This window comes from Candoia aspera, chromosome 2, assembly GCF_035149785.1.
Source record: "Candoia aspera isolate rCanAsp1 chromosome 2, rCanAsp1.hap2, whole genome shotgun sequence".
Taxonomy (NCBI): Eukaryota; Metazoa; Chordata; class Lepidosauria; order Squamata; family Boidae; genus Candoia; species Candoia aspera.
Window position 1 is genome coordinate 121346603 of NC_086154.1, and position 21257 is coordinate 121367859.

General features: G+C 37.5%; 2 protein-coding genes across 3 annotated transcripts in view; both read left to right on the forward strand.

Annotated features, from left to right (window-relative positions):
• The window catches only part of LOC134490418 (cholesterol transporter ABCA5-like), an 84181-nt gene extending 76776 nt beyond the window's left edge, over nt 1-7405 (forward strand). For both annotated transcript variants that reach the window (XM_063293446.1, XM_063293445.1), the window contains exons 39-40: nt 3570-3714; nt 6235-7405. In XM_063293446.1, the coding sequence (XP_063149516.1) occupies nt 3570-3674 (105 nt within the window). In that variant the 3' untranslated portion in view covers nt 3675-3714; nt 6235-7405. The remainder of the gene's footprint in view (nt 1-3569; nt 3715-6234) is intronic.
• A 7874-nt stretch (nt 7406-15279) lies between these two features.
• The window catches only part of LOC134490419 (cholesterol transporter ABCA5-like), a 55829-nt gene continuing 49851 nt past the window's right edge, over nt 15280-21257 (forward strand). Inside the window, exon 1 of the mRNA XM_063293447.1 lies at nt 15280-15394. Within this exon, the coding sequence (XP_063149517.1) occupies nt 15290-15394 (105 nt within the window). The 5' untranslated portion in view covers nt 15280-15289. The remainder of the gene's footprint in view (nt 15395-21257) is intronic.

Below are 21257 nucleotides of genomic sequence, written 5' to 3' on the forward strand. Positions count from 1 at the left end.
CATAGATTCCAATAATAATTCAGTCCATACATACCTATCACACATTAATTGCTCGGGTTAAGGGACAGATTTAAGAAGAATAAAAAGTAGTAAGCAAAAGAAGTCTGAGGAGATAAAAGGAATTTCAAATACATCAAGTTTATACCAACACCATTCACTATACCTCTCAATATCTTTTTATCCTTGAAACTATCCATGTTTCCACTATGTTTACACACTGATTCATTGTCTTTTGTTCTTTAACCTTCACACCCCTCCCTTTCTGACGATGGCACTGAGTCCGTCCAACCGTGACTTTCTTTGTCTTCTCCTTCCTCTCAACACATTCCTTCTTCCGTCATATATTTGTTTTGCGATTCAATCACTTTTTCTCTCCATATGACTAAGCATCCCAACATACTTGTTTTATATTAGTCACCAACTTTTGCATTCAGTCCACATTCATTCTTCACTAATTCATTATTGACCTTATGTCTTCTTCTTTTATCACACACTCTTAAATAGCCCATTTCCAATAGCATTTAACTTACTGTTATGTTTCTTCTGCCTATCTAACTCTCACTTCCATTTAGCAGAGTGAACAGAAACACAATCTTACAGTCATTTTTGCTTCTTTCAACAAATATTTATTCCTCACAGCGACAGAAAGGCAATGCCATTGTTTCTATTGGCATTTGCATCTCTAAAAATTTCTGTTTTCCCATCTTTAGTAAACATTCTACAAAGATAGGCAGATTAATCTGTTTGCTCTAATCATTCACCACTGATGTATAAATTCCAATTGTTCACTTCTTTTTCCCTGTTAAATACAACGTGCTACCCTAATTTTCAGTTCCATACTTCTCAGCGCATCATACAACTTATCCAGTATTCCCTGAAATCATTCCGATTCTCAGCCAGTAATCCAGCATCATGTACATGAAAGTATGCACATATTTGTATCTCCAACCAATATATATCTGAGGTCACTGCAAGCATTCCTTTATCCACAAATACATTAAACAACCAAGGAAAAACTACACTTCATTTTCACTGCTTGGTATTCAATCATTTGACAAACATTTCATTCATACAAACAGGTATTTTTCTTCCACTCATAATAAAAATCTGTAACCAATCTTCAATTCCATGTTCTGGGCAAAAGTTCCATATTTCAGCTCTGTTCACATTATCACACACATTTTCTAAATCAACAAACATGCAATAAACTCATACCTTCTTTACTAGTAAAAAATCTGGTCTGCCCCACATAAAGCCACAGTGTATTTCCCAACTTTTGTTGATTCTTTTTTCAGATAGAACTTTTCAGAACATCTTACCAGGCACACATAAGAAACTTAATTCCACTGTAGTTTTTTCATTCCTGTTCCTTTGTACAGGAGAAAAATAAGAAAATTCTTCCAATTGTGAGGGATAGATACAGTTTTCACAAAGCCACTCCATAAGGAAACTGTTTATATTGTAGTATTTCTCCAGTTCCACCATTTGTATTTCAACCTTATCCTTTTTCAACACTGTCATAACATTTATAAATTTCCTCTTAATTTTTTTCTTGGGCACTAAGTTTTTTGGCATTAATTTCAATTCTACTCTTCAGCATATTGCTGTTAGGAGAGTGCCCAGAACTATTTTTTTTCCCCCACGTCTTGCATAAAACAAACATAGTGGCTTGGAAGTTTGGTCAAAGTGTTCTAAATAGCTTATCGTTTGGCTGAATTAGAATTCAAAACATTTTGGTTGTTCTAAACTTTAGCCAAGACAAAATCTGGAAGGGTCTTATGGTGTGAGTAGGGCAAAACTGGTGTACCTTGCCCCCCTCTCCTCCTCCTCTTGCATGGAGTGTCCACCAGCCCATCCATCAGTCTTCCCAGTGCCCTCTTTTCTCTTGTCTCCTGCAAGGCACCACTGCTACACTTGAATTCAAGCAACTGGCCCACTCACTTCTCCCTCCAATTGTCCCAGCATCTTTTCTCACCTCACCTACCTTTAGCTGGTGTCACTATACAGATAGTCCTCGCTTAACCACAATACGGATCGGATTTGGTCACTAAGCAATGCGGTTGTTAAGCGAGGCACCACATGACCAGACCCAATTTTACAACCATTTTTGCGGTGACCATAAAGTGAGTCAAGTGGTCGTAAAGCAAATTGTGATGGTCATAAAGCAAAGCAATTGTTTCTAATTGATTTTTTGGGTTGGAAGGTGGCTGGGAAGGTTGCAAATCACGATCACGTGACCGCAGGACACTGCAAATGGTCATAAATGCAAGCTGGTTGCCAAGTGCCCAAATTGCAATCACATGACCGCAGCGTGGTGTGATGGTTGTAACTTCAAGGGCGGGTCATAACTAACTTTTTTAGCCCCATTATAACCCTGAACCATCATTAAATAAATGGTTGTTAAGCAAAGACTACCTGTACTTAAGTTTTTCACAATTTTCACAGCATTTTCCTTTTCCTTACTCCCCCTTAGTATTGCTGCTACAAAAAATGATGCTGTTAGTCTTGCTTTTTCACCATTGTCACGCACCCTGGAATAGTTCTGCTCAGAACATTTTTCTCATCCTTAATCAAGTCAGTGTCAACTCTTAGTGATGATGTAGATTTTCTCCCAGATCCGTCTCCAACCTAGACTTTTGGATATTTCCAATAGTGCACCTGTTGTTGCTATAAAGCAGTAACATCCACCTTGCTGCTTGTCATCCTCTTTTCTTCCTTTCCCATAGTCTGCCAGCATACCATCCCTTGGTTCCGTCCCAAATAATATCTCTCTTTTCCTTAATTCCATTCACTCTCCTATGTTCAGTGCTTTTCACCCACTTCCAATCTTTTATCAGTTTGCATTTTTTCTGCCTCTTTAATGTTAGCTGTTCCTTGCTCTCTTTGATTTTGTTCTTGGCAATTGTCTTTTTCTCTCTATAAACACACTTTTTCTTTCTCTCATCTTCATATTTTTCAGCCATCTTATATGCATTTTTCCTCATCCATAGCTTTTCACGTCATCATTTTACCAAACATCCTTTTTTGTATTTCCCTATAATGTACGACCACATACTTTTGTGGTACTGTGTAACATATTTTTTCCTCTTACTTGTATCCACCCTTTCATTTATCTCACTAACAGAGTAATGTTGTGTCTTGGATCACATTCAGATCACATTCATTCAGTTCTTACCCAAACTGACTGGTTCTTACATTCATTGCAGTGTAACATGCAACTATCACCAACCTATGATTTCTAATTACATATGCACCCACAATAATTGAAATGACACCCATTCATAGTTTCTGACATACATTTTATCCTTTTCATTCATAATTAAATCTGCACCTTCACCTCCATTGCCGGGAAAAGATGTAGTAGATCTGAATGAAAGTAGTCACCAGTTCACTGATTAATTTAAACTTGTCACCATATACTTCTCATATATTCCAAGTCATAGTCTTCTATGTGCCATAGTCATCAATAAATGGCCCCGTGAATATTGATCTCTACCACCTACCATGGCTTTGGTCAGCCATGGCTTTCATATAATTTATTGTATTAATAAAATTCTTATTGATCACAGGTTTTTGTGGAACTTGCCAAAGAGCAAGAGGAGGAAGACAGTTTTGGAACACTAAATAGCACGCTGTGGTGGGAACGAACCCAAGGAGAAAGAGTTGTTTTCTGATACGTTCCATGTTATAGACTTCAGCTTCTACATTCTTCAGGTTTTTCAAAAGGATTGTTTTTATTACTTTAAATTATTTTCTTCTCTTGGAGTGTTCATTCTTCATTATATAGTATGTTAGAAAACCACTACTAGTAATTAAAAGGTAAAGGTAAAGGTTTCCCTTGACGTAAAGTCCAGTCGTGTCCGACTCTAGGGGGCGGTGCTCATCTCCGTTTCAAAGCCTTGGAGCCGGCATTGTCCATAGGACACTTCCGGGTCATGTGGCCAGCATGACTAGTAATTAGGAATATAAATAATGTTGATTCTCAGAACTAAAAATGCAGAATTGACCCTATTCTCTTTATTTGCCTTACATACCTCCAGTGTTTGTCTTAGATAAAAGATTTTTTTTAGATGAGTCAGTATATGCTTTTTACTGACTAGAATACTGAGAATTTAATCTGCATAGTTCTTTTGGAAACTTGAGTAGAATTTGAATCAGAATTTCCTTTGTATATGAAATACTCCAGTTGATCTTCAGTATTTACTCTGTAAATAGTGAATAGCTTATATATATGAGAGAGAGAAACCTTCTTTTAACCAACTAATTAGGGAGAAAGCGTGCCTGTTCATAAATGTCCTGTGAATGAGCAATTACGCCATTGGAGTGATATCATGACACAAATGATGTAAATTGATGTAAATGATATCATAACAACATGACTCAAATGACATAAATGCTCAACTGCATGCAAACTCCATGCATCAAGGTCACTGTGTGTGTTTGTATGTGTTTGTATATATAATGGAGCTATGCACTACTTTTTAGTTACAGAATACTGTATACAGACTATAAAATACTGATCATCTTATTAATGTAATGCTTGTTAAAGCAACTGTCTCAAAATAAGGGTGTATTTATTCTCTTATCATCCCCAAACCTGTGTTTTCCATTTTGGGCTCCATGATCTGAATTCCATTTCCAGGTTAGATGTTAAGAGAATTAATCTTGCCTGGATTAAGTCACAAAAATATATTCTATTTGCACTTTAATTCACACTCTGAATTATACCTTTTAAAAATCCATATACATACCAATGTATGTATAACATAGTGCGAGACTACAAATTCTACTGTTTCTTTTGAATTATAAGATTCCCCCTTTCTTGGAGGAGATGGGCGGTAATAGAAGTCTGAAATATAAATAAATAAAATACGTTCTGCAAGTTGCACAAAACTAAGTGCATGCGGATATGTAAATCATTTGCACAGATTTTTCATTTTTAGAAATGCAAATGGTGAAAACCAAATGACTAAATCTCTTTGTACATTCCTTATTAGAATATAGTATGATAAAATGTTATGTAATCTTGAGTTAGTTTTTTTTTTTAATTTCAGCATTCAAGTTCTACCAAACATTTGGAAGCTAACTTTTTGGTGTTCAGTTTTCAGTGTCTTTCCTTGTTTGTGAAACTATAAACACCAGAGCTTTACATTTACCATCACTGTTGCAAAAATAACTATAAGAAAAATAATCTGTTCCATCTCTCTTAAATAAAACAGTAATTAATAAAAATGTATGTTATACTCTATGGAATCCATTTAGGACTAGGATGCAAGTGTAAGATCCATATCTTTATACTTACAAAATTAAAAAGCTATCCCAGCTATTTCCTATGTTCTCAGTATGATGGTTAAAGAATAAATTCTAGGAATTTTTTTTTACAGAAAGTTGATTGATTGTGAAGTTGCTAAATGCACAATAAAATCATTAGACAAAGATAGGAAAGGATTATACGGAAGACAAAATATCAGTATACTCACCTTTTGCAGTGGTATTTTACTACATAAACGTACGCCTATAAATGATAAACTAAATCTATGAATGATAATTGGAAAGCATTCACCTGTTGTGCATTTGTATGTTGAATTAGATTATTATGTTAATTATTTCTTAATTCAGTTTCCATTTTCTGTTTGTTAAAAAATATTTGAATTCTTTGATGAATTAAAAAGATTTTTCTATTCTACATTTTTTGGAAATGCAGCAGGTCAAAACTGTTATTGCAGCAGTGTTGCAGTATGACCTGTTTGTTGCCTTCAATCTCTCTTTAATGAAACAGCTCTTCCTTTCCCCGTCTCAGGATTTTGCTGCTTAAAATGACCTGGAGGCCATCTTTGCTTTGCCTTTCACTTTGTCTGATTCAATTATAGCACCATGAAGCAGGATTTAAAATGTCCTAGGGATAACCGTTACATTGTATGAAATATGTACCAGCTGCAGACCTGTTTTCAAAAGAAAGAAAACCCTGGTCCCCATTGGCTTGTTCTTCTGATCTGCTAGGAAACTGCCATGGGCTGGCTTTGTTGGGAGCGTGTGGGTACAAATTTGAAAAATAAACAGCAGGAGACCAGCAATGGGTCCATCCATTTAGTTTTCTTGGCAGCACTATCTGCCAAAAATGACTTTTTAAAATTCTCGGTCTAACCGGTTTCATAGTGGTTGCTGAAGTGATTTCTGACTCATTGTACCGTTCTTACCCTGTCCCTTCATTCTCGTATCCCTTTGTCCTTTCAGGCATTGAAGGGTTCAGTTGGGATTGCCTACTTTCTTTCTTCCTGGGACTGCTTGTTGGTACATTTGCTTAATCAGAAAGTGTTGGAGATTTCTGCCTTCCCCATCAGAAGACTGAGGCTTTCAAGAGACTTCCCAACATTGAGCTCAATACTCTTCTGAGATGTGCTGGGGTCAGTACAGCACCTCTACTTTTTTATTAGTTGGGCAGTAGCCAGTTTGTACGTAGTCTTGTATTCCAGTAGACTGCAGAAATTAATTTGTATATCACGTAATTTCATTCCTGTTTGAGCTAGCTCATAATTTCAGGCATGTTTTCACTCTTAGCCTATTTGCAAGGGACACATACTCTTCCTCAGAATGGGTACAAAATTTGCACTCCTTGCTCCATTAGTCTATAAGGACTCATTCCAATTACCACCCAACCAGCTTTTTCTTATAGCTGGAAAAGATTATTCAGTCCAAAACTTGGAGCTTTGCTAGAACGGTGGCTGCAGATAGAACATTTTAGCCCAGGAGTTTGTACTTCTAAAGCCAGTCAGAGGATTATATTATTTTTCAAAACATTAAGACTATGTTTGTAATAGCCTTTCTTTCTTCTGAGCCAGTCTCTCTGTATTTTCCACAGGGAAGGGATTATCTTTTATCTTGACTTTCCCTCATTCTAAAAGTTCTCACTTTCACTGCAAATGGGAAATTACATTCATTCTTTCCTCTTATTCCCAATTTTCCAAAGAGACAATGTTGCATTTCCCAAATGTTACACAAGCACTGAAGATTCTCCTTTACCTCCCTCAGTGGTCAATGGTCTCCTTTCCTGTCCATTAACAATAGGGCAAGAGATGGTTAGACCTGCTTCAAAAATCTCACTTGCATAGTAGCACAAAACATACTTTTCAGAGAATTAGTAGGCCTTGCCCCCACCATCTTTCAAAGTCAGTTTTACTTCTATCCCAGTGTTAACCAATTTCATGAATTATTTTTATGTGAATGTAAAAATTGTCCTGATTTTAAAGCATATTCAAAACCAGTTTGCTGTACAAAATTCTAATGGTTAGAATAATATATGAGACTTATAAATCTATCAGTGGTAAAGTATTGTATTGTTGCTGCTATTATGTTAAAGTGCCTTGCTGGAACTTTGTTGCTTGTAATAAAGCATTTTAAAATGTCAGTTTATTGTTCCAATATAGGAATTTGAATAATTTATTTGTATAATGTTATAAAACACTGAAACACTTTACTGAATCTTGCTTCTGCTGTAGGTAGCAGAGATTCAGCAAAGGATTGTTTTGAGTTTCACCACTACATGTTCTCTGGCTTATTTTTATAGCTAGTCTTTACTTGAAAATTGAAAATTTTCCTTGAAAATTGCCTGAAGGTTGCAGCTGGTACAAAATATGCAAATTTGTTTTTCTGTTTTCTGAGCAGTGTAAAGTAGGGATGCTATATTTTACAGCCAAAGCAGATTAGGACCTATTTATGGGACAGTCATTACAAACTTATACAAGAAGAGGCTTTCATGATTTTCCTCCTGCCACCAGTAGTTCTTCAGAGATGCAGGAGTGGTCCTTTGCCTACATTACGTTCATGCTGTGAAATGTACTCCCTTGGGAGGTATGTTTGGCATGGATTAATATTTGTTGAACCTAACTTTCTATAAATAGTGTTTCTCCATGTGAGCATATGTACAGGTGTAAATACACAGATAATCTGTATATGTACAGATAATTAAATGTAAGCAATAGTTATTAATTTAACTCAATGTTTTTCCTGGTCCTGTCCATACCTTTTTGTATACAGTATATCTGTATGCCCACACAAAGTAACCTGCACATACACATTTGTTGGGGAGGAAAATTAGGACTGTTTTCAGCTGAAGTTTCACAGTTGGGTAGTATACAGGATTTTGGTCTAGGTTTAATAATAATTTATTAAACTTGTGTGCTGCCCAGTTCTCAACAACTCTGGGCCACTCACAACAATCAAATAAATTACAATAGTATCAATAAAACACAAAAAATAAACTATGGCAAGCGAGGGGTCTCACTCTCCCTCACCAAAGGCCTGGGTGAAGAGGCAGGAGATAAGGGACGAAAGAGTGTGAACGATTCAGACTGCTGCCATTTCCTACCTTGAGGATCACCAGACATACTCATTTTCCAGTGTGGAGTAGCTGATTAGTCTTTTCCTGGGTGTTTTCTTAAGGGCATATTGGATTCCTCCCAACAATTTTCAGTGTCTAAATTCTGAGTACCAAGGGCAGATTTGATAGGGGGGGAAATGTAACATGGAACAAGCATAGGGCAAGAGGAAGAGGAGGAAAAAACCCACAGTCTCAGAGACTTAGGTAATTTTTTTCCCACACGCTGTCAATGAGTACAAAACCCAAAAGTTAATACAAATGCTTTATGGAAAGGAAAGTAAATGAGGCAAACAAAAGAGAAGCATTCTTGCTAAACTAGATTGGGTCCTTATTTATATTTACAGTGTGGTCCGAGCCCTGTTCTTAGCTTATGGCAAGTGCTGCTACCATTTCAGCATTTTAAAAGACCACTCTGTGCTGTTATGATTGAAATATCTAAGGAAATAATTAAAACTCTAAAGCAATCAGCATTAAAGCACTCATTAGTCTCAAAGCACTTTGAAAAACTCATTGCCATTAAGTGCTTACATTATATGATCAATAATTATACATTATATAATCAATAATACAGCCAGAAGATTATAATAGTACACCATTATGAGAAATGTGTATTCCTATTAAGATATAATTGAACTCCTCAAAAAGTATTGCAGAGAATCCCTTAAGAAGAATCCTTATAGAACTGTTTGAAGTCTGTAGGAGAAGGGAAAAACTATCCTACCGTCCCAAACCCTTCCTTACTGTACTTCAAAACACTAAACGCCTCAAGTTCAAGTCCCTCCTTACCTCAAATTGAAATAAAGTTTGTTTTATTCACCAGAAGGAGGGGATGGGCTTATTTAACTTTTCCTTCAATTTGTTAAACGCTAAAGCAGGCTAATTCTACCCATCTTGTTTTCATTCCAATGGATCCCCACAAGTTTCTATAGACAGGGATGCATCGCCTGCAAGAATACATAGCCTCTTTTGTGGCTTGCAACTGCTATTAGTGGCTTCCTGATACTGGGATTTTGCTGAGGAAGAGGGACGTTCTCTTCCCAATGTTACAGAAATTAAGTTTTATGAGTATAAAATCAGGCACACATGTACTACTACTGACATCTCCTGGAGGTCTAGAATCTATACCTTTGTATTCTCTATTCCAAAAACTGATTCACACCAAATACTGAAGTTTTCCTTCTCTTTAATTTTTCTTTCTTTCACACCCATTGCTCTCCCAGTAAAGAACTGACTCTTAGAGGCTTAAGAGGGAATGTCCAGGGAATGAGGGTGCTTGGGACCTGTGAATTCCTAGCATCCTCTAACAAATTGTTATGCTTACCTTGGGGCTACCACCTACTCAGGACCAAAGTTGGAATTGTAGCAGTAGTGGAGTTTTATGGCTGCTGCCTCTATACAAAGTTGTCTATCCATGGACTGTCCTTTTGATCCACATGGAAAGAATTCTACAACCAGCACTGCACTTCAACTGTACTCACAAGGGTCCAGAACTGCTTCCTTGGAACCCTAATAAAATAATTTCATAATGGGCAATAGTGCAGCTAAGCACTTGTAATGATTGGCCATATCTTAGTACTGGCCATGTGGTGAATAAAAGCACATGAAACATAAAAAGAGCAAGGAACAGCATGGGAGTGATCATTATATAATGGAAGATCTTAAATAATAGCAGCTGAATTGAATTTTTAATGCAGAAATAATGCTTTAGATAAACTCTAATTTGATAAATTCAGTAAAATACAAAATTTTAAATAAATGGAATTCTTCTGAACAACATGAAATAAGAACCATGTTTGTACCATAGATCCTGGATTCCAACATCTTGTGCCCTTTAGTGTCTCTAATTCCGTCAGAAGCAAAAGGTAAGTGACATTAAGATACCAACAAAATGAAATTTACATGGTATGACAGTGCTAATATGTTCATTTATTCAGCTATTCACCGAAGAAAGGAAATAAAGTTATCCAGGAATTTGGACATAAAAAAAAAAGGATGAAATTCATTGTTATATGCATGTATGGGGCTCCTGGCCCCTGGCCTGCCTTAAACAAAGATAATTTATACTCTGGATTCACTCATTGAAATAGAAAACAAATAGAAGACTAATAGACAATATAAAATATAAACATGATATACTAGAAGAAAATATATAAAAATATGTGATTGAAAAATATGCCATATAAGAATTTGCAAATTAACTGGATAGAAATACTTTGGATAAAAGGTTTTGTTCTTTTTTATACATTTCAAGCAAAATGCTGGCCAGCACTAGCAATTTTGAATGGAATCCAGACATTAAGATGTGTTCCATATGTTTGAAAGATTGGTTGGTTGGTTGGTTTATTTATTTAATAAATTTATATGTCTGTCCATTTCATATATATGACTCTGGGCAGCTAACAGTGAAAAACTGAAAAAAAAATACAGTAAAAGCAACCAAAATAAAAACAACATGTTTCTGGAGCAATTGCACTCCTTTCCATAAATGCCACTTTTGAAACTGAAATATACTTGAGAAGCAGCATGTATTTCAGAACATGGGACTTGATGTGCAATGAATAAAAAGTCTTGCCATCTCCCTGTTCAGGCAGAAATGCTCTGGGGCACTCAGTGCTTGGCTTACTGATTCAAAACCTGCAACCAACATGAGCTAGTTCTCAAGCTCCTTGCCTTAGCTGACACACAACCGTATCTTTTCTTTCTTTCCTCTGAGAACCATGTGGCGACCCTTGACATTTGCAAAAATTAGTTTTTTCTGCCTTGAATGAAAAAAAAATCCACTTGAACATCTACAGAAATCTGGATTTGCTTATCTAGATGCCCATTTTAACATGTTCTGGCACAAAGGGTATACTAAAAGCTGGTGTTTAATTTCTCTGTAACATATGAGTTGATTCCAAATCTTATACCACTGTACATTTTAGAGTCATGGGCTCTGCACATAGGTACAGTCAATATTTGGAAAAGAAATGGGATTAACTGGGAACTTAGATCTCTCCACCCTAGAAATCTGAAGTATTTTGGGGCTCAACAGCTATATTTAGAATGTTGGATATATACAATCACAAATGGCATCTTCACAGAAAAGCAGAAAACACCTACAGTATTTCATAGAGAAACAGGTGAGATTAAGCTGTCCTGGGCTTATAAAGAGCTGTTTATATCTGGGTTATTGCCATAATAAATTGTCAAGCTAATCCCATTGTTGTAAACTTAGTCCAAATTAAGCACACATACAACTCACCAAAATGGCAGCATCAGAAAGAGCAGACAAGACATGTCAGAAGATGTGTCAAATCGAACTCAGGAATGTTTTTGCAGCGGGGAAATCTATCCATGAATTCTTTCATGGAATAACATTATTCCAGCAACTTTGCCAAGCCCATTTTTAGTATTTAGATCCATAAATACTAAACAGTGGAGTGCAGCTGGGCCTAATCGGGTCCAACTTCTCTCTTCTGATACAGTCTATCATCTGAAGGAGGTGGTGTTGAGAACTGCCTGGAGTCCAGGACAGGACAGAAATGACAGGGTTGCCCAGCATCTTCACTGGGGCCTGTAACACAAAAATGCCTCCTCCTGGGTCCTCTTCCTTGTCTGAGGAGTGCTCTTGAGGCAGGACCAGGACATCAAGTAAGTGATCTTTGCAGTCCCCAAGCCGCTTATTTCTGCCGGGTGTGCTTCAGATGCTCAGAACTCTACCCATTCACTGCAAGTTTGTGGGCACCGGATGGGGCCAAGCCGCATCACCCCAGTGGCTAATGACCTCCCTTGCATTTTCGTGGACCGCGTGGAGTTGTCCTCTAACGTCGGATCCTGATGCAATAAAGGTCCATTGAAGGCAAAATCACCTGTCAGAAACGCCTCCCACTTTTAAACAAGTTTTCTTTTTTTCGTCTTCTGGAGGGTGATTCCTGAGAAGCGGGACAGTGAAAGTTGCTCCTAACAAAGTTCCTACTACTATTTCCACCCACGGCCCTGGGCAAGCAGCTAAGAGAGCGGCGGCGCGCTCTGCAGCAACCCCGCTGCCAAGGGGATAGTCGACGCGCTCCGCCCCAAGGCGGCTCGGGGAAGCTGGGGGAGCCTGGCTGTGGCGTCCACCGCCCATCCTCCAATCCGGATCGACGGGGAGGCGCTGCTGCGCAAGGAGCGCTGCTTGGAGCGCTGAGGCTTCTTTCCGGCTGCGCATCTAGCGGGACTGCGAAGCTGTGGACGGAGGTAGCAGCAGGCGCGGGAAGAAAGACGCCGCGTAACGTAAAAGTGGGGAGGGGAGGAGAAGAGAGAACTAGAGAGAAAGGGGGGATAGGGAAAAGGTGGTGTCAGGAAGGACGAGGAGACGTGGACAGTTGGGGGGGAGGAGAGCTGCCTCCATCTTCAGGGCGAGGGTACTGTGTAAAGTTGAGTCTTAAGGGCATCCCATGACCGCTTGCCTGCCGGTGAGACATAATGCAGCGCCGGCACTTGCCTCCAATGGCGGCACTTCAAACCGGGCCGCCGCTGTGACTAAGCAAAACCTGAAGTGTGTTGAGGTGGTGCAAGGAGAAAATCAGCACCACTTTATTCCGCTTCCCTTGCGCTCTTTAAAACCCATTTTAGGCTTGCTTCCGGCTGACTGAAATTTCTGCCCTTGTGAGGTGCAGTGCATGGAGCCTCAATAGGAATGGACAGCTTTTAGTACCAATAATATCCAAGGTTAGAGGTGAGGTCCAGTGGGAACCTAAAATACCCATTTGGCCCACTTAATTATTCCTGTGGCTGTGTCCTGGCCTCTTTAATAATATTCATCTGGCATTTTAGTTTATTTTGCATAAAGTTATTGCAACGATTTTCTGCTTGCCTGGCCTCCTTATAATCCGTGACATTTCTATGGTAGCTTGATAGACCTGCCTGCCCTGTTGACATTTTCACCTCCTTGATCTGCAATGAATGGGGTGTGGTGGGTTCTGGACACTGGCACTTAGCAGTACTGAGAGTAGAGTCACACAAAGTGATCTCTGCCTTTTAACTGCTTTCGAGTATGCATTAGCATTTGGCTCCCGTGGAAGGGAGTTGTCCGAAGACGCCATTTAATTGGGTGCCGATAAAAGAGGTATGAGGCGGAGGTAAAGTTTAGCCAAAAGCAGATTTATGTTCTGTGGGCTGTTTTGGTTTGGGGCTAAAGGAAAGGTTAAGAATGTCCTTTTGTCTGGCAGCTGCGATTAAGCTAGTAAGAGGGACTCTGAAGAAAAGAGTTATACTGTATAAGTGATAGGCAATATTTATCATTCAAAGGTCTTACTAGAAGCAGTTCCTTGGGATTTCAGGACCACCAAAGTGATCATAATATACTGTTTATCAGAGGAAATGCACTATATTTGGATTGGTTCAGTTACTTTTTCAGGATAACAATACAATACTTTCATTAGAATTATATGTGACCCTGTCATACTAGCACTTTCCAATTATATGTAACCCTGTCATTTACAAATCCTTCTCAATTATCACACGGATAATTGAGAAGGATTTGTAATGATGGGTGCATTTACTTACCTGCCTGTTACAATTGTAAGTGAAGTGTACCCAATAGGTGCTATAATAATAGTGCTGGGCAGCAGCCATTCAATGTGAGACATGCTGTCATCAATGAAATTAGGAGATACAGGGGACAAGATTGAAAACAAAATACAGATTGCTGCTAAATAAGATGCTGACATTCAGGACCTCCATGATAGCATGTAGTTTACCTTACAATTTAACTCTCCTTGGCTCTAAATAATTTGAATTGGAAATATGAGTGTACACACAACTGTGAAACTTGAAGGGGCAGTTTGCTTCAGCAGAATGTCAAGCAAAGCACTCTTGAAATGTAATTGCAGATTGAATTGCCCCCATCCCTGCTTCTTTCTGGCTTAAAGATGATGTGAAAAAGAAGTGTGTCATTATAGATAAATGCTGATTTCTGCAGATTCTGAATATACCCTTGGTTGTTCCTTACTGTTCTTCCTCATCTTAATATACCCATTATTAGGAGTTTGTGTCATCCTCCTATCTGGATTTAGACTGGGGAAATTGCTAACTGCTGCAAATCTCACTTTCTCTACCTGGACAGTGAAAATCTGAACAATAGCTCATGCTCTAATCGCCACATGCTTAGACTACTATAATGCATTCTGCATGGGCCTGCCTCTGAAGATAATCCAGAAACTACAAAATGTGGCATGCAATATTGCACCAATTTTCTAGCCATTGAATTGGCTATTAGTAAGTTTCTGATTCCAGTCCAAAGTTCTCGTTTTGATCTATCAAGCCTTTCATGATGCCTCAGGTACCCTTTATTTCAAGTTGACGCTCCCCAGCCCATGCATGCAAGCTGGGAGAGAATGCTTAGGGCCCCTACTCCTACATGCATACAAAGGCAATCCTCTGTAGTGCCCCTTTGTTAGGGAACACATCCCCTTGGAAATGCACCTGCCACCCACCTCATTTCTTCAAACAGTTTTCTTTCAGTAGGCATACGGTGACTTCTTTATAGTATTGTCATGAATGATGATATTGGGTTCCCATTTTTTATTGGGTTGATTGTCAGGTTCTACATATTCTTTTAATTTTATTATAAACTGCCTAGAGTCTTGGGAGCTGGGTAATATATAAATACTGTATATGTAAATAAATTGTTAAGTTTAAGAATGTAAACTCTAAACATTCTACTGAACATTTCCATGATCACAAAATGCCCTATAAAAATGACCAAGTTTCTTTCCCAAACCTAACAACACTGTTTAGGTAAAGTACCATTCACAGAATTGGAAAAATCCTACAGCTGGGCATTTAAAAGAAGGTATAAATTAATATGATGTTTCACACCATATGCATTGTTTCACACCACATCCACACCAAATATATCATGTTTGTTTTTCAGGCTAGACACACAAGATGTCCACAGATGCTCCAAGACAAGAAGGAGTGTGGCGACAAACTAGAGTTCTTTTATACAAGAACTGCCTAATTAAATGGCGGACAAAAAGGACTAGTATTCAGGTGAGTTGATTAGAAGTATTGTATTTTAACCGCATTTCAACATTAAAAGCAGATGACTTATATCGAAGTAATAATTACAGGAGTCTGTATGCAGGTACGTTCTATTAATAACTACAGATCTAAGTAAATTCATGGATTTCTTACCTTATCATAGCTGTGGGACTTGTACAACCCAAATACACTATGAACTATAGCATTAGAAATGTATGCACCAGAAGGCTAACCCATGATTTTTAAAAAGTGAAATGTTAAAATCAAAATATAATCAATAATATAAATAGTAATAACTGCACAATAAAACTTTAATATATAATAGTAATTAAAACATACTAACATTAAATGAAGTTCTATATTATTGATACAGAATTAAGTCAGCCCTTTAAGATACTATTAAATCCAGAACATATTAAAAGTGGTGCTCTATCTTTTCATTTTAATACTAAAATGACATTTCAAAAATGGTTAGGGAGCACATCTGTTGAACATCAGGTGGGTACATTTTTTTCCACCTACGTAGGATAATTGTCTTTGCTAAACCATGCTCAATAGAACCAGTGTTCTTCCTTAAATGTCAAATTCCATATTTTGAGAGAATAATACAAAATCACATCTGTACTATATTTTTCTTCAATGTTAATGTATGTAATGACTTGAAGTAAAAAAAAAAAAAGCCATAAATGGACCTGACCAAATCATATGGGTCCGACAGCCCTTAAATTTCTTATAATGCCAACATTAAAAAAAAAAATCAGATATCCATCCTTTTTAAAACATTATTTGAGGAGTCCATTAAACACAAAAAGAGATTTTTGGATGAATTAACTTCTTCCCTAAATCATATTTAAAAATCAGGTTTTTTGGAAAAATGCATAAAATTAAATTGTTGATTTTAGTTCAAATACAGTGTCACTTAAAAATTCTGATACTTCAGGTACCTCTGAAGCTGCTAAAGCTTCTTGGCCATTTTGTTTTGTCAACGCTTTAATTGTATATACCTCCAAGTCAATGATCCAGTAACTTATATTCAAGACATAGTCTTTTAAAATTCTTCAAATAGGCACTACTAATCAGTTGGTTCAAGCTGTTAATTCCTGCTCAGCACAAGACTTACTTTTTCCTTGCTATCTTCAAATTGAAAAAGCTTTCCCATGATGGGAAGAGCATAGAAGAGGGAACAGACTAACTATGATCCATTGGCAACCCATTTGAATATTTTGCCAAAAAAAGCTAAAGAAAATTCACAACCAGGTCAGTGTCAACATGGAAGCTGAGCCCTCAAAGCTGAAAATCATCCAACTAATGGGGAACAGTAGAGAATATGTGTAAGTAATCCTGCTGCTTTTGATGTTGTTGAATTGAAGCTGAAAGGATGTACCCTCTCCTAGGGCAAAAGGAAAGCTTGATGCTGCGAAGATAGCATTTGTACTGTTGGTACATGAAGTATCAGAACAAAGAACCAATCAACAATAAGTTAACTTAAGGACTAGCCAAGATTTCAGAGGAGTTACACATGGGCTCTAAATGAGCCCAAAGGCAGTGATAATCAATGGAATTTTCATTCTGCGTAAATACAGATGTTAAAATAAAAACCCAAATATAATATTGCAAACTAATTAGACTAAAGCCACTGTCCTCATAAAACAACCTCATTTTGGCCAAAGACAGCCAAAGAATCTTGTCTTGCCACAAAAACCTTCTCAATAATTTATTTGTGTAAAATATCCAGTAGGAATTAATACCAGAATCCCTCTTAAAAATACATTAATCTAATTATATTAATCTTGGCCCAAGGGCTCAAAAGTTATTTTAGATAACCACCAATTTCTATCCACTGTTTGTGATCACTCTAGTTATAGTATGAAGATGCCAAATTGTAATCCAGGATTCAAAATTAATTAAATTTTAATCTAATTAATTAATTAGCTAAATTTTTGTTAAATTAAGATTTTAAAAAGATTCTTCCAAAGATGGTAGAAAAGTAAATCTTTTAAAAACATGCTCCAGAACTTAATATGAACCATATTGAAGACCTTTTCAGCATACAGCAAGATTAAGCTGAATCAACCTTATGTACTGCTGGTTCCAAAGTTTCAATCACCAAATGAATATTTTTATTTATTTATTTCTAATTTCTATCACTGCCCATCTCTCCCGAAAAGGGGACTCTTTGAATGAATATTACTGGATGCCTGTCAGCTTTTCATAAATCCTGATTGAGTTGGATAAATTTTAGATCTCTTGGCTAATGCTGTTATTATCGTGACTTCACTCTTAAGCAGTTATTGGCCTATACTTTTCACATCTAATAAGGGCTTTCTCTTATTTTAATTTCAATATTATTGTAAATTGAACCTCATAAAATAAAAAAAGTAAATTTAGTAAGGTTGCATGACTCATGGTAAACCTCTAACAATATAGGAGCCATAAAAGTTCTGTATCTTTCACTTGGAAAACCATCTGGGCTTTCCTTTATTTATATAATGCTAACAATGATAAAACAGCAACAATAGCACAAATAAAATAACTATAATGACAACTAATACAGTGCCATACCTCTGAGTCTGACTCCAGCCCCCCCCACCTGACATACAAGCCATCATACAAATGAGGCTTCTTACGCAAGTTTTTCTTTAAGAAATCTAAACAGCCCTTTAATTTTCTTTGTCTCACTTACAGGCAATCGCTCCGCTCTTTAAGCACATGTTTTTTTCTGCTTGTTCTGAACAACACTTCACACATGACTGTGATCAGGCATCTTGAAAAAGCATATTATGGTACAGCTTTGTTAAAGGGGCAGGGAATTTATTTAAGAAGAACACAACACTCAGTGGGACTCCTTTCCCTAGTTGCCAATTAGAGAAGCAATTAAAATCTTTTAACAAGAAGCAAGCACAGAGTTCCAAACTTAGTTAAGTGTTATTGCTTTAGAACATTCTTCACCCATGTTTTCTCATTCACTCATCCATTCACTCAAAAACTGGGAGCTGGCCAAGCAGCTTGTTCAAGAGTGTGGGGATTCTCTGTCCAGATAGAGGAAAACTTTTATGCTTTTGCTGATTGCTAGGGTAATTGCCTTGTTCAACTCTGATGGACAAGGTGCTGTTTTAGGTGTTTACTTCTCCAGTCAGGACCCTCATTCTTTCAGAGTTCCCCTTTCACTATGGTATGCCAAATATCTGATAAAATGTAGACATGCCCCTCTTACTTTCAGACAATGACATCCTGGGGTCTCTGTTACGGGTGCTGGCTCTATCTTTTGCAGAGAGTAAAAATCCTTTTATCACAGGTCACCGAACATCCTGGCCTAAAGCTTGAGGCCATAGTCAGATCTTTAAGGCTTTGTGGAAGGCCAACAGAATAGGGACCATTTAGATCTTGGGGGGAATCACATTCCATAGTGCACTGCAACAAAAAACAACAACAAACAGTTACACAGGTATGCTGTGGTGTACCCAAAACTGCCTAAACTGCTGCATTCTAGACCAGTTGAAGATGCAGCCCATGAAGAGTGCACTGTAGTACTGTAGTCCAAGCACAGGTGAATAAGGCATCAGTAACCATGAGCAGGGCCTCTCAGTCTAGGAACAGGTGCAGTTGTTGCACAAGATGGATTGGAGCAAAGGCCCTCTCAACCACAGCTACCACCTGCTTTTCAAGCAGGAGCTGTGACTAAGAAGACCCCAAATTGTGTGCCAGCTCTAGGAGAGTACAACTTCATGCATGGTTAAAGATGGAAAATCTCCAGATTCAGAAGGCCTCAAAACCCACAGCCACTCAGTCTTTCAGGGTTGAGCCAAAGCCTGTTCTTCCCCATCCAGGCTCAAACAGCCTGCACTGGGAAAGAATCTTGACATTATTACCTGATCAGGTTGGGACAGAGATGTAAATTGGGTATCATCAGCATACTGGAGTAATGGGCTGTGAGAATAACCTTAAGGAACAGGAGGAAGAGCTGCAACCAAGACAGTGGTCAGGTAAAAGAAATCTGAGTCCAAAGCAGATATGTAATTTGAGAAAAAGCCTCAGATTCAACTCTCCCTTGTTCTCTTGTAGATAGAGAAAGGGCAGGAGGAGGTGCTTTCAGATTTGCAAGATTCTGTTACTGTAACCCTATAATAAAAGTAGTATTTTTAACTTTGGTTTCCTAGTCTGGTCTACCTCCAAGAGCTGACAACTGGTGATACCTCACCCAGTGCCAAAGATGACTTCACCCATATAGATGTTGAATAGGAGAAGGGAGAGGATGGAGCACAGAGTTATCCATCAAAGCAGGGATCTAGGGCTGGACCTCTCTTCCCCTCCCCCAACACCAACTAGAATCTGCCCTGGAGGAAGGTGAAAAACCCCTGCAACACCATGCCTCCTATTCCCAAACCTCTAAAACAGTCCAGAAGGATACTATGATTTTTTTATATATAAAGCTTTATTGATTTTTTCAATATATGAAAATTTTATGTATTTTAAAATACATAAAAACTAAAAAGAATAAGCAAAGAATACTACAAGAAAAAAGAAAACTAAAAAAGTGCGAAAATACAAAAAAGACTATTACATGGTGACTTTGTGCTTTCTACAACAAAGACATACATAACTCAATATCAATCTCTTACTCTAATTTAAACTAAGAAGAACATTGTTTCTATAAAGCATTTCCATCTCTATATAACATTCTCCTCTAAAACAAACTCTCTCTCCCTCTTAAAAAAATAAAAAAAACTTTTTCTAACATAATTATTCACCTAAAAGGAAATAATGAAATATTATCCTCTCTGCCTACTAAGATAACAGAAAATAGATTGTCTACATTTGGTTAATATTTTTCAACAAGGAAAAAAAACAAAAACAAAAGGATCCATCAAAGCCTTTAAAACCTATCCTAACAAACATACTTAGGCAATTAGCCAAAGCATCTATATACATAAACATTACACCTTACTACTATTGTATATTTAAACAATAACTTTTTGATGTCCTTTTACCCAAGGTAAAATCATTATCCCCAAAGCAAAAACAACCTTTAAGAGACCATTCTGATAAACACATTTAAACAATTATACCACTTCAAAATAGACTAAGGCGTTCACATATCTCCATATTACACACAGAACTTTCCCCTTACAAGTCTCAAATTCAGCAGCCAGTCTTGATTCTTGGTCTCAGTTTTCCAGGAATACAGCCAATCGTATCTTTCCCTTTGTTCCTGGAACTCTTCCTTCTTCAGAATCAAAGTTAGCTCTCCACAATCCAATTCTTCTCCCTTCACTTTTTAACTCGGAAACGTTAACCCTCATTTTCTTCTTTAAAGAAGAAGCACTACTCTCAAAGTAGTTTTCACTCTTGTCTTCTTTTTCAAGTTGTTGGTAGGGTTTAGACTCCACAGCTTCTAAGAGATGATCCAGGGCTTGGGTGACGTCAAGATAGAGTTCTTTAAAGATCACTTTCATTTCTTCCATGTCTCTCCACAGTATGTTATCAGGAGAAAAAAGATGTAAATAAAAGCCATTCTCACAGGAAAGCAGAGGCAGATAGCTCAAAATTCAACTCCGCAGATTCAGCAAAGCAGATAAATCTTTTATAATCCTCAAGACATTAAGAAAATAGCAACAAAAAAGCAAAAAATTTCAATCCCAATATTACAACTTAAATATTAAAAAAGCCAACTTTCCAAATTAATAAATTCCAAAAATAATGAAAATCACCAAGAGGTTTGTATTTCTTTGTTGCAAAAGGCCTCTCTTTGGTAACAAATTAAAAAAAACCCCTTGGTGTTTTAGAAGTGGGGTGGCAAGATTTAGTGTCTGTTTTACGGCTTCGTTGCAGCCCCAATTTGATGAGATCTGCACCTCCCAGCATTCTCAGGGAT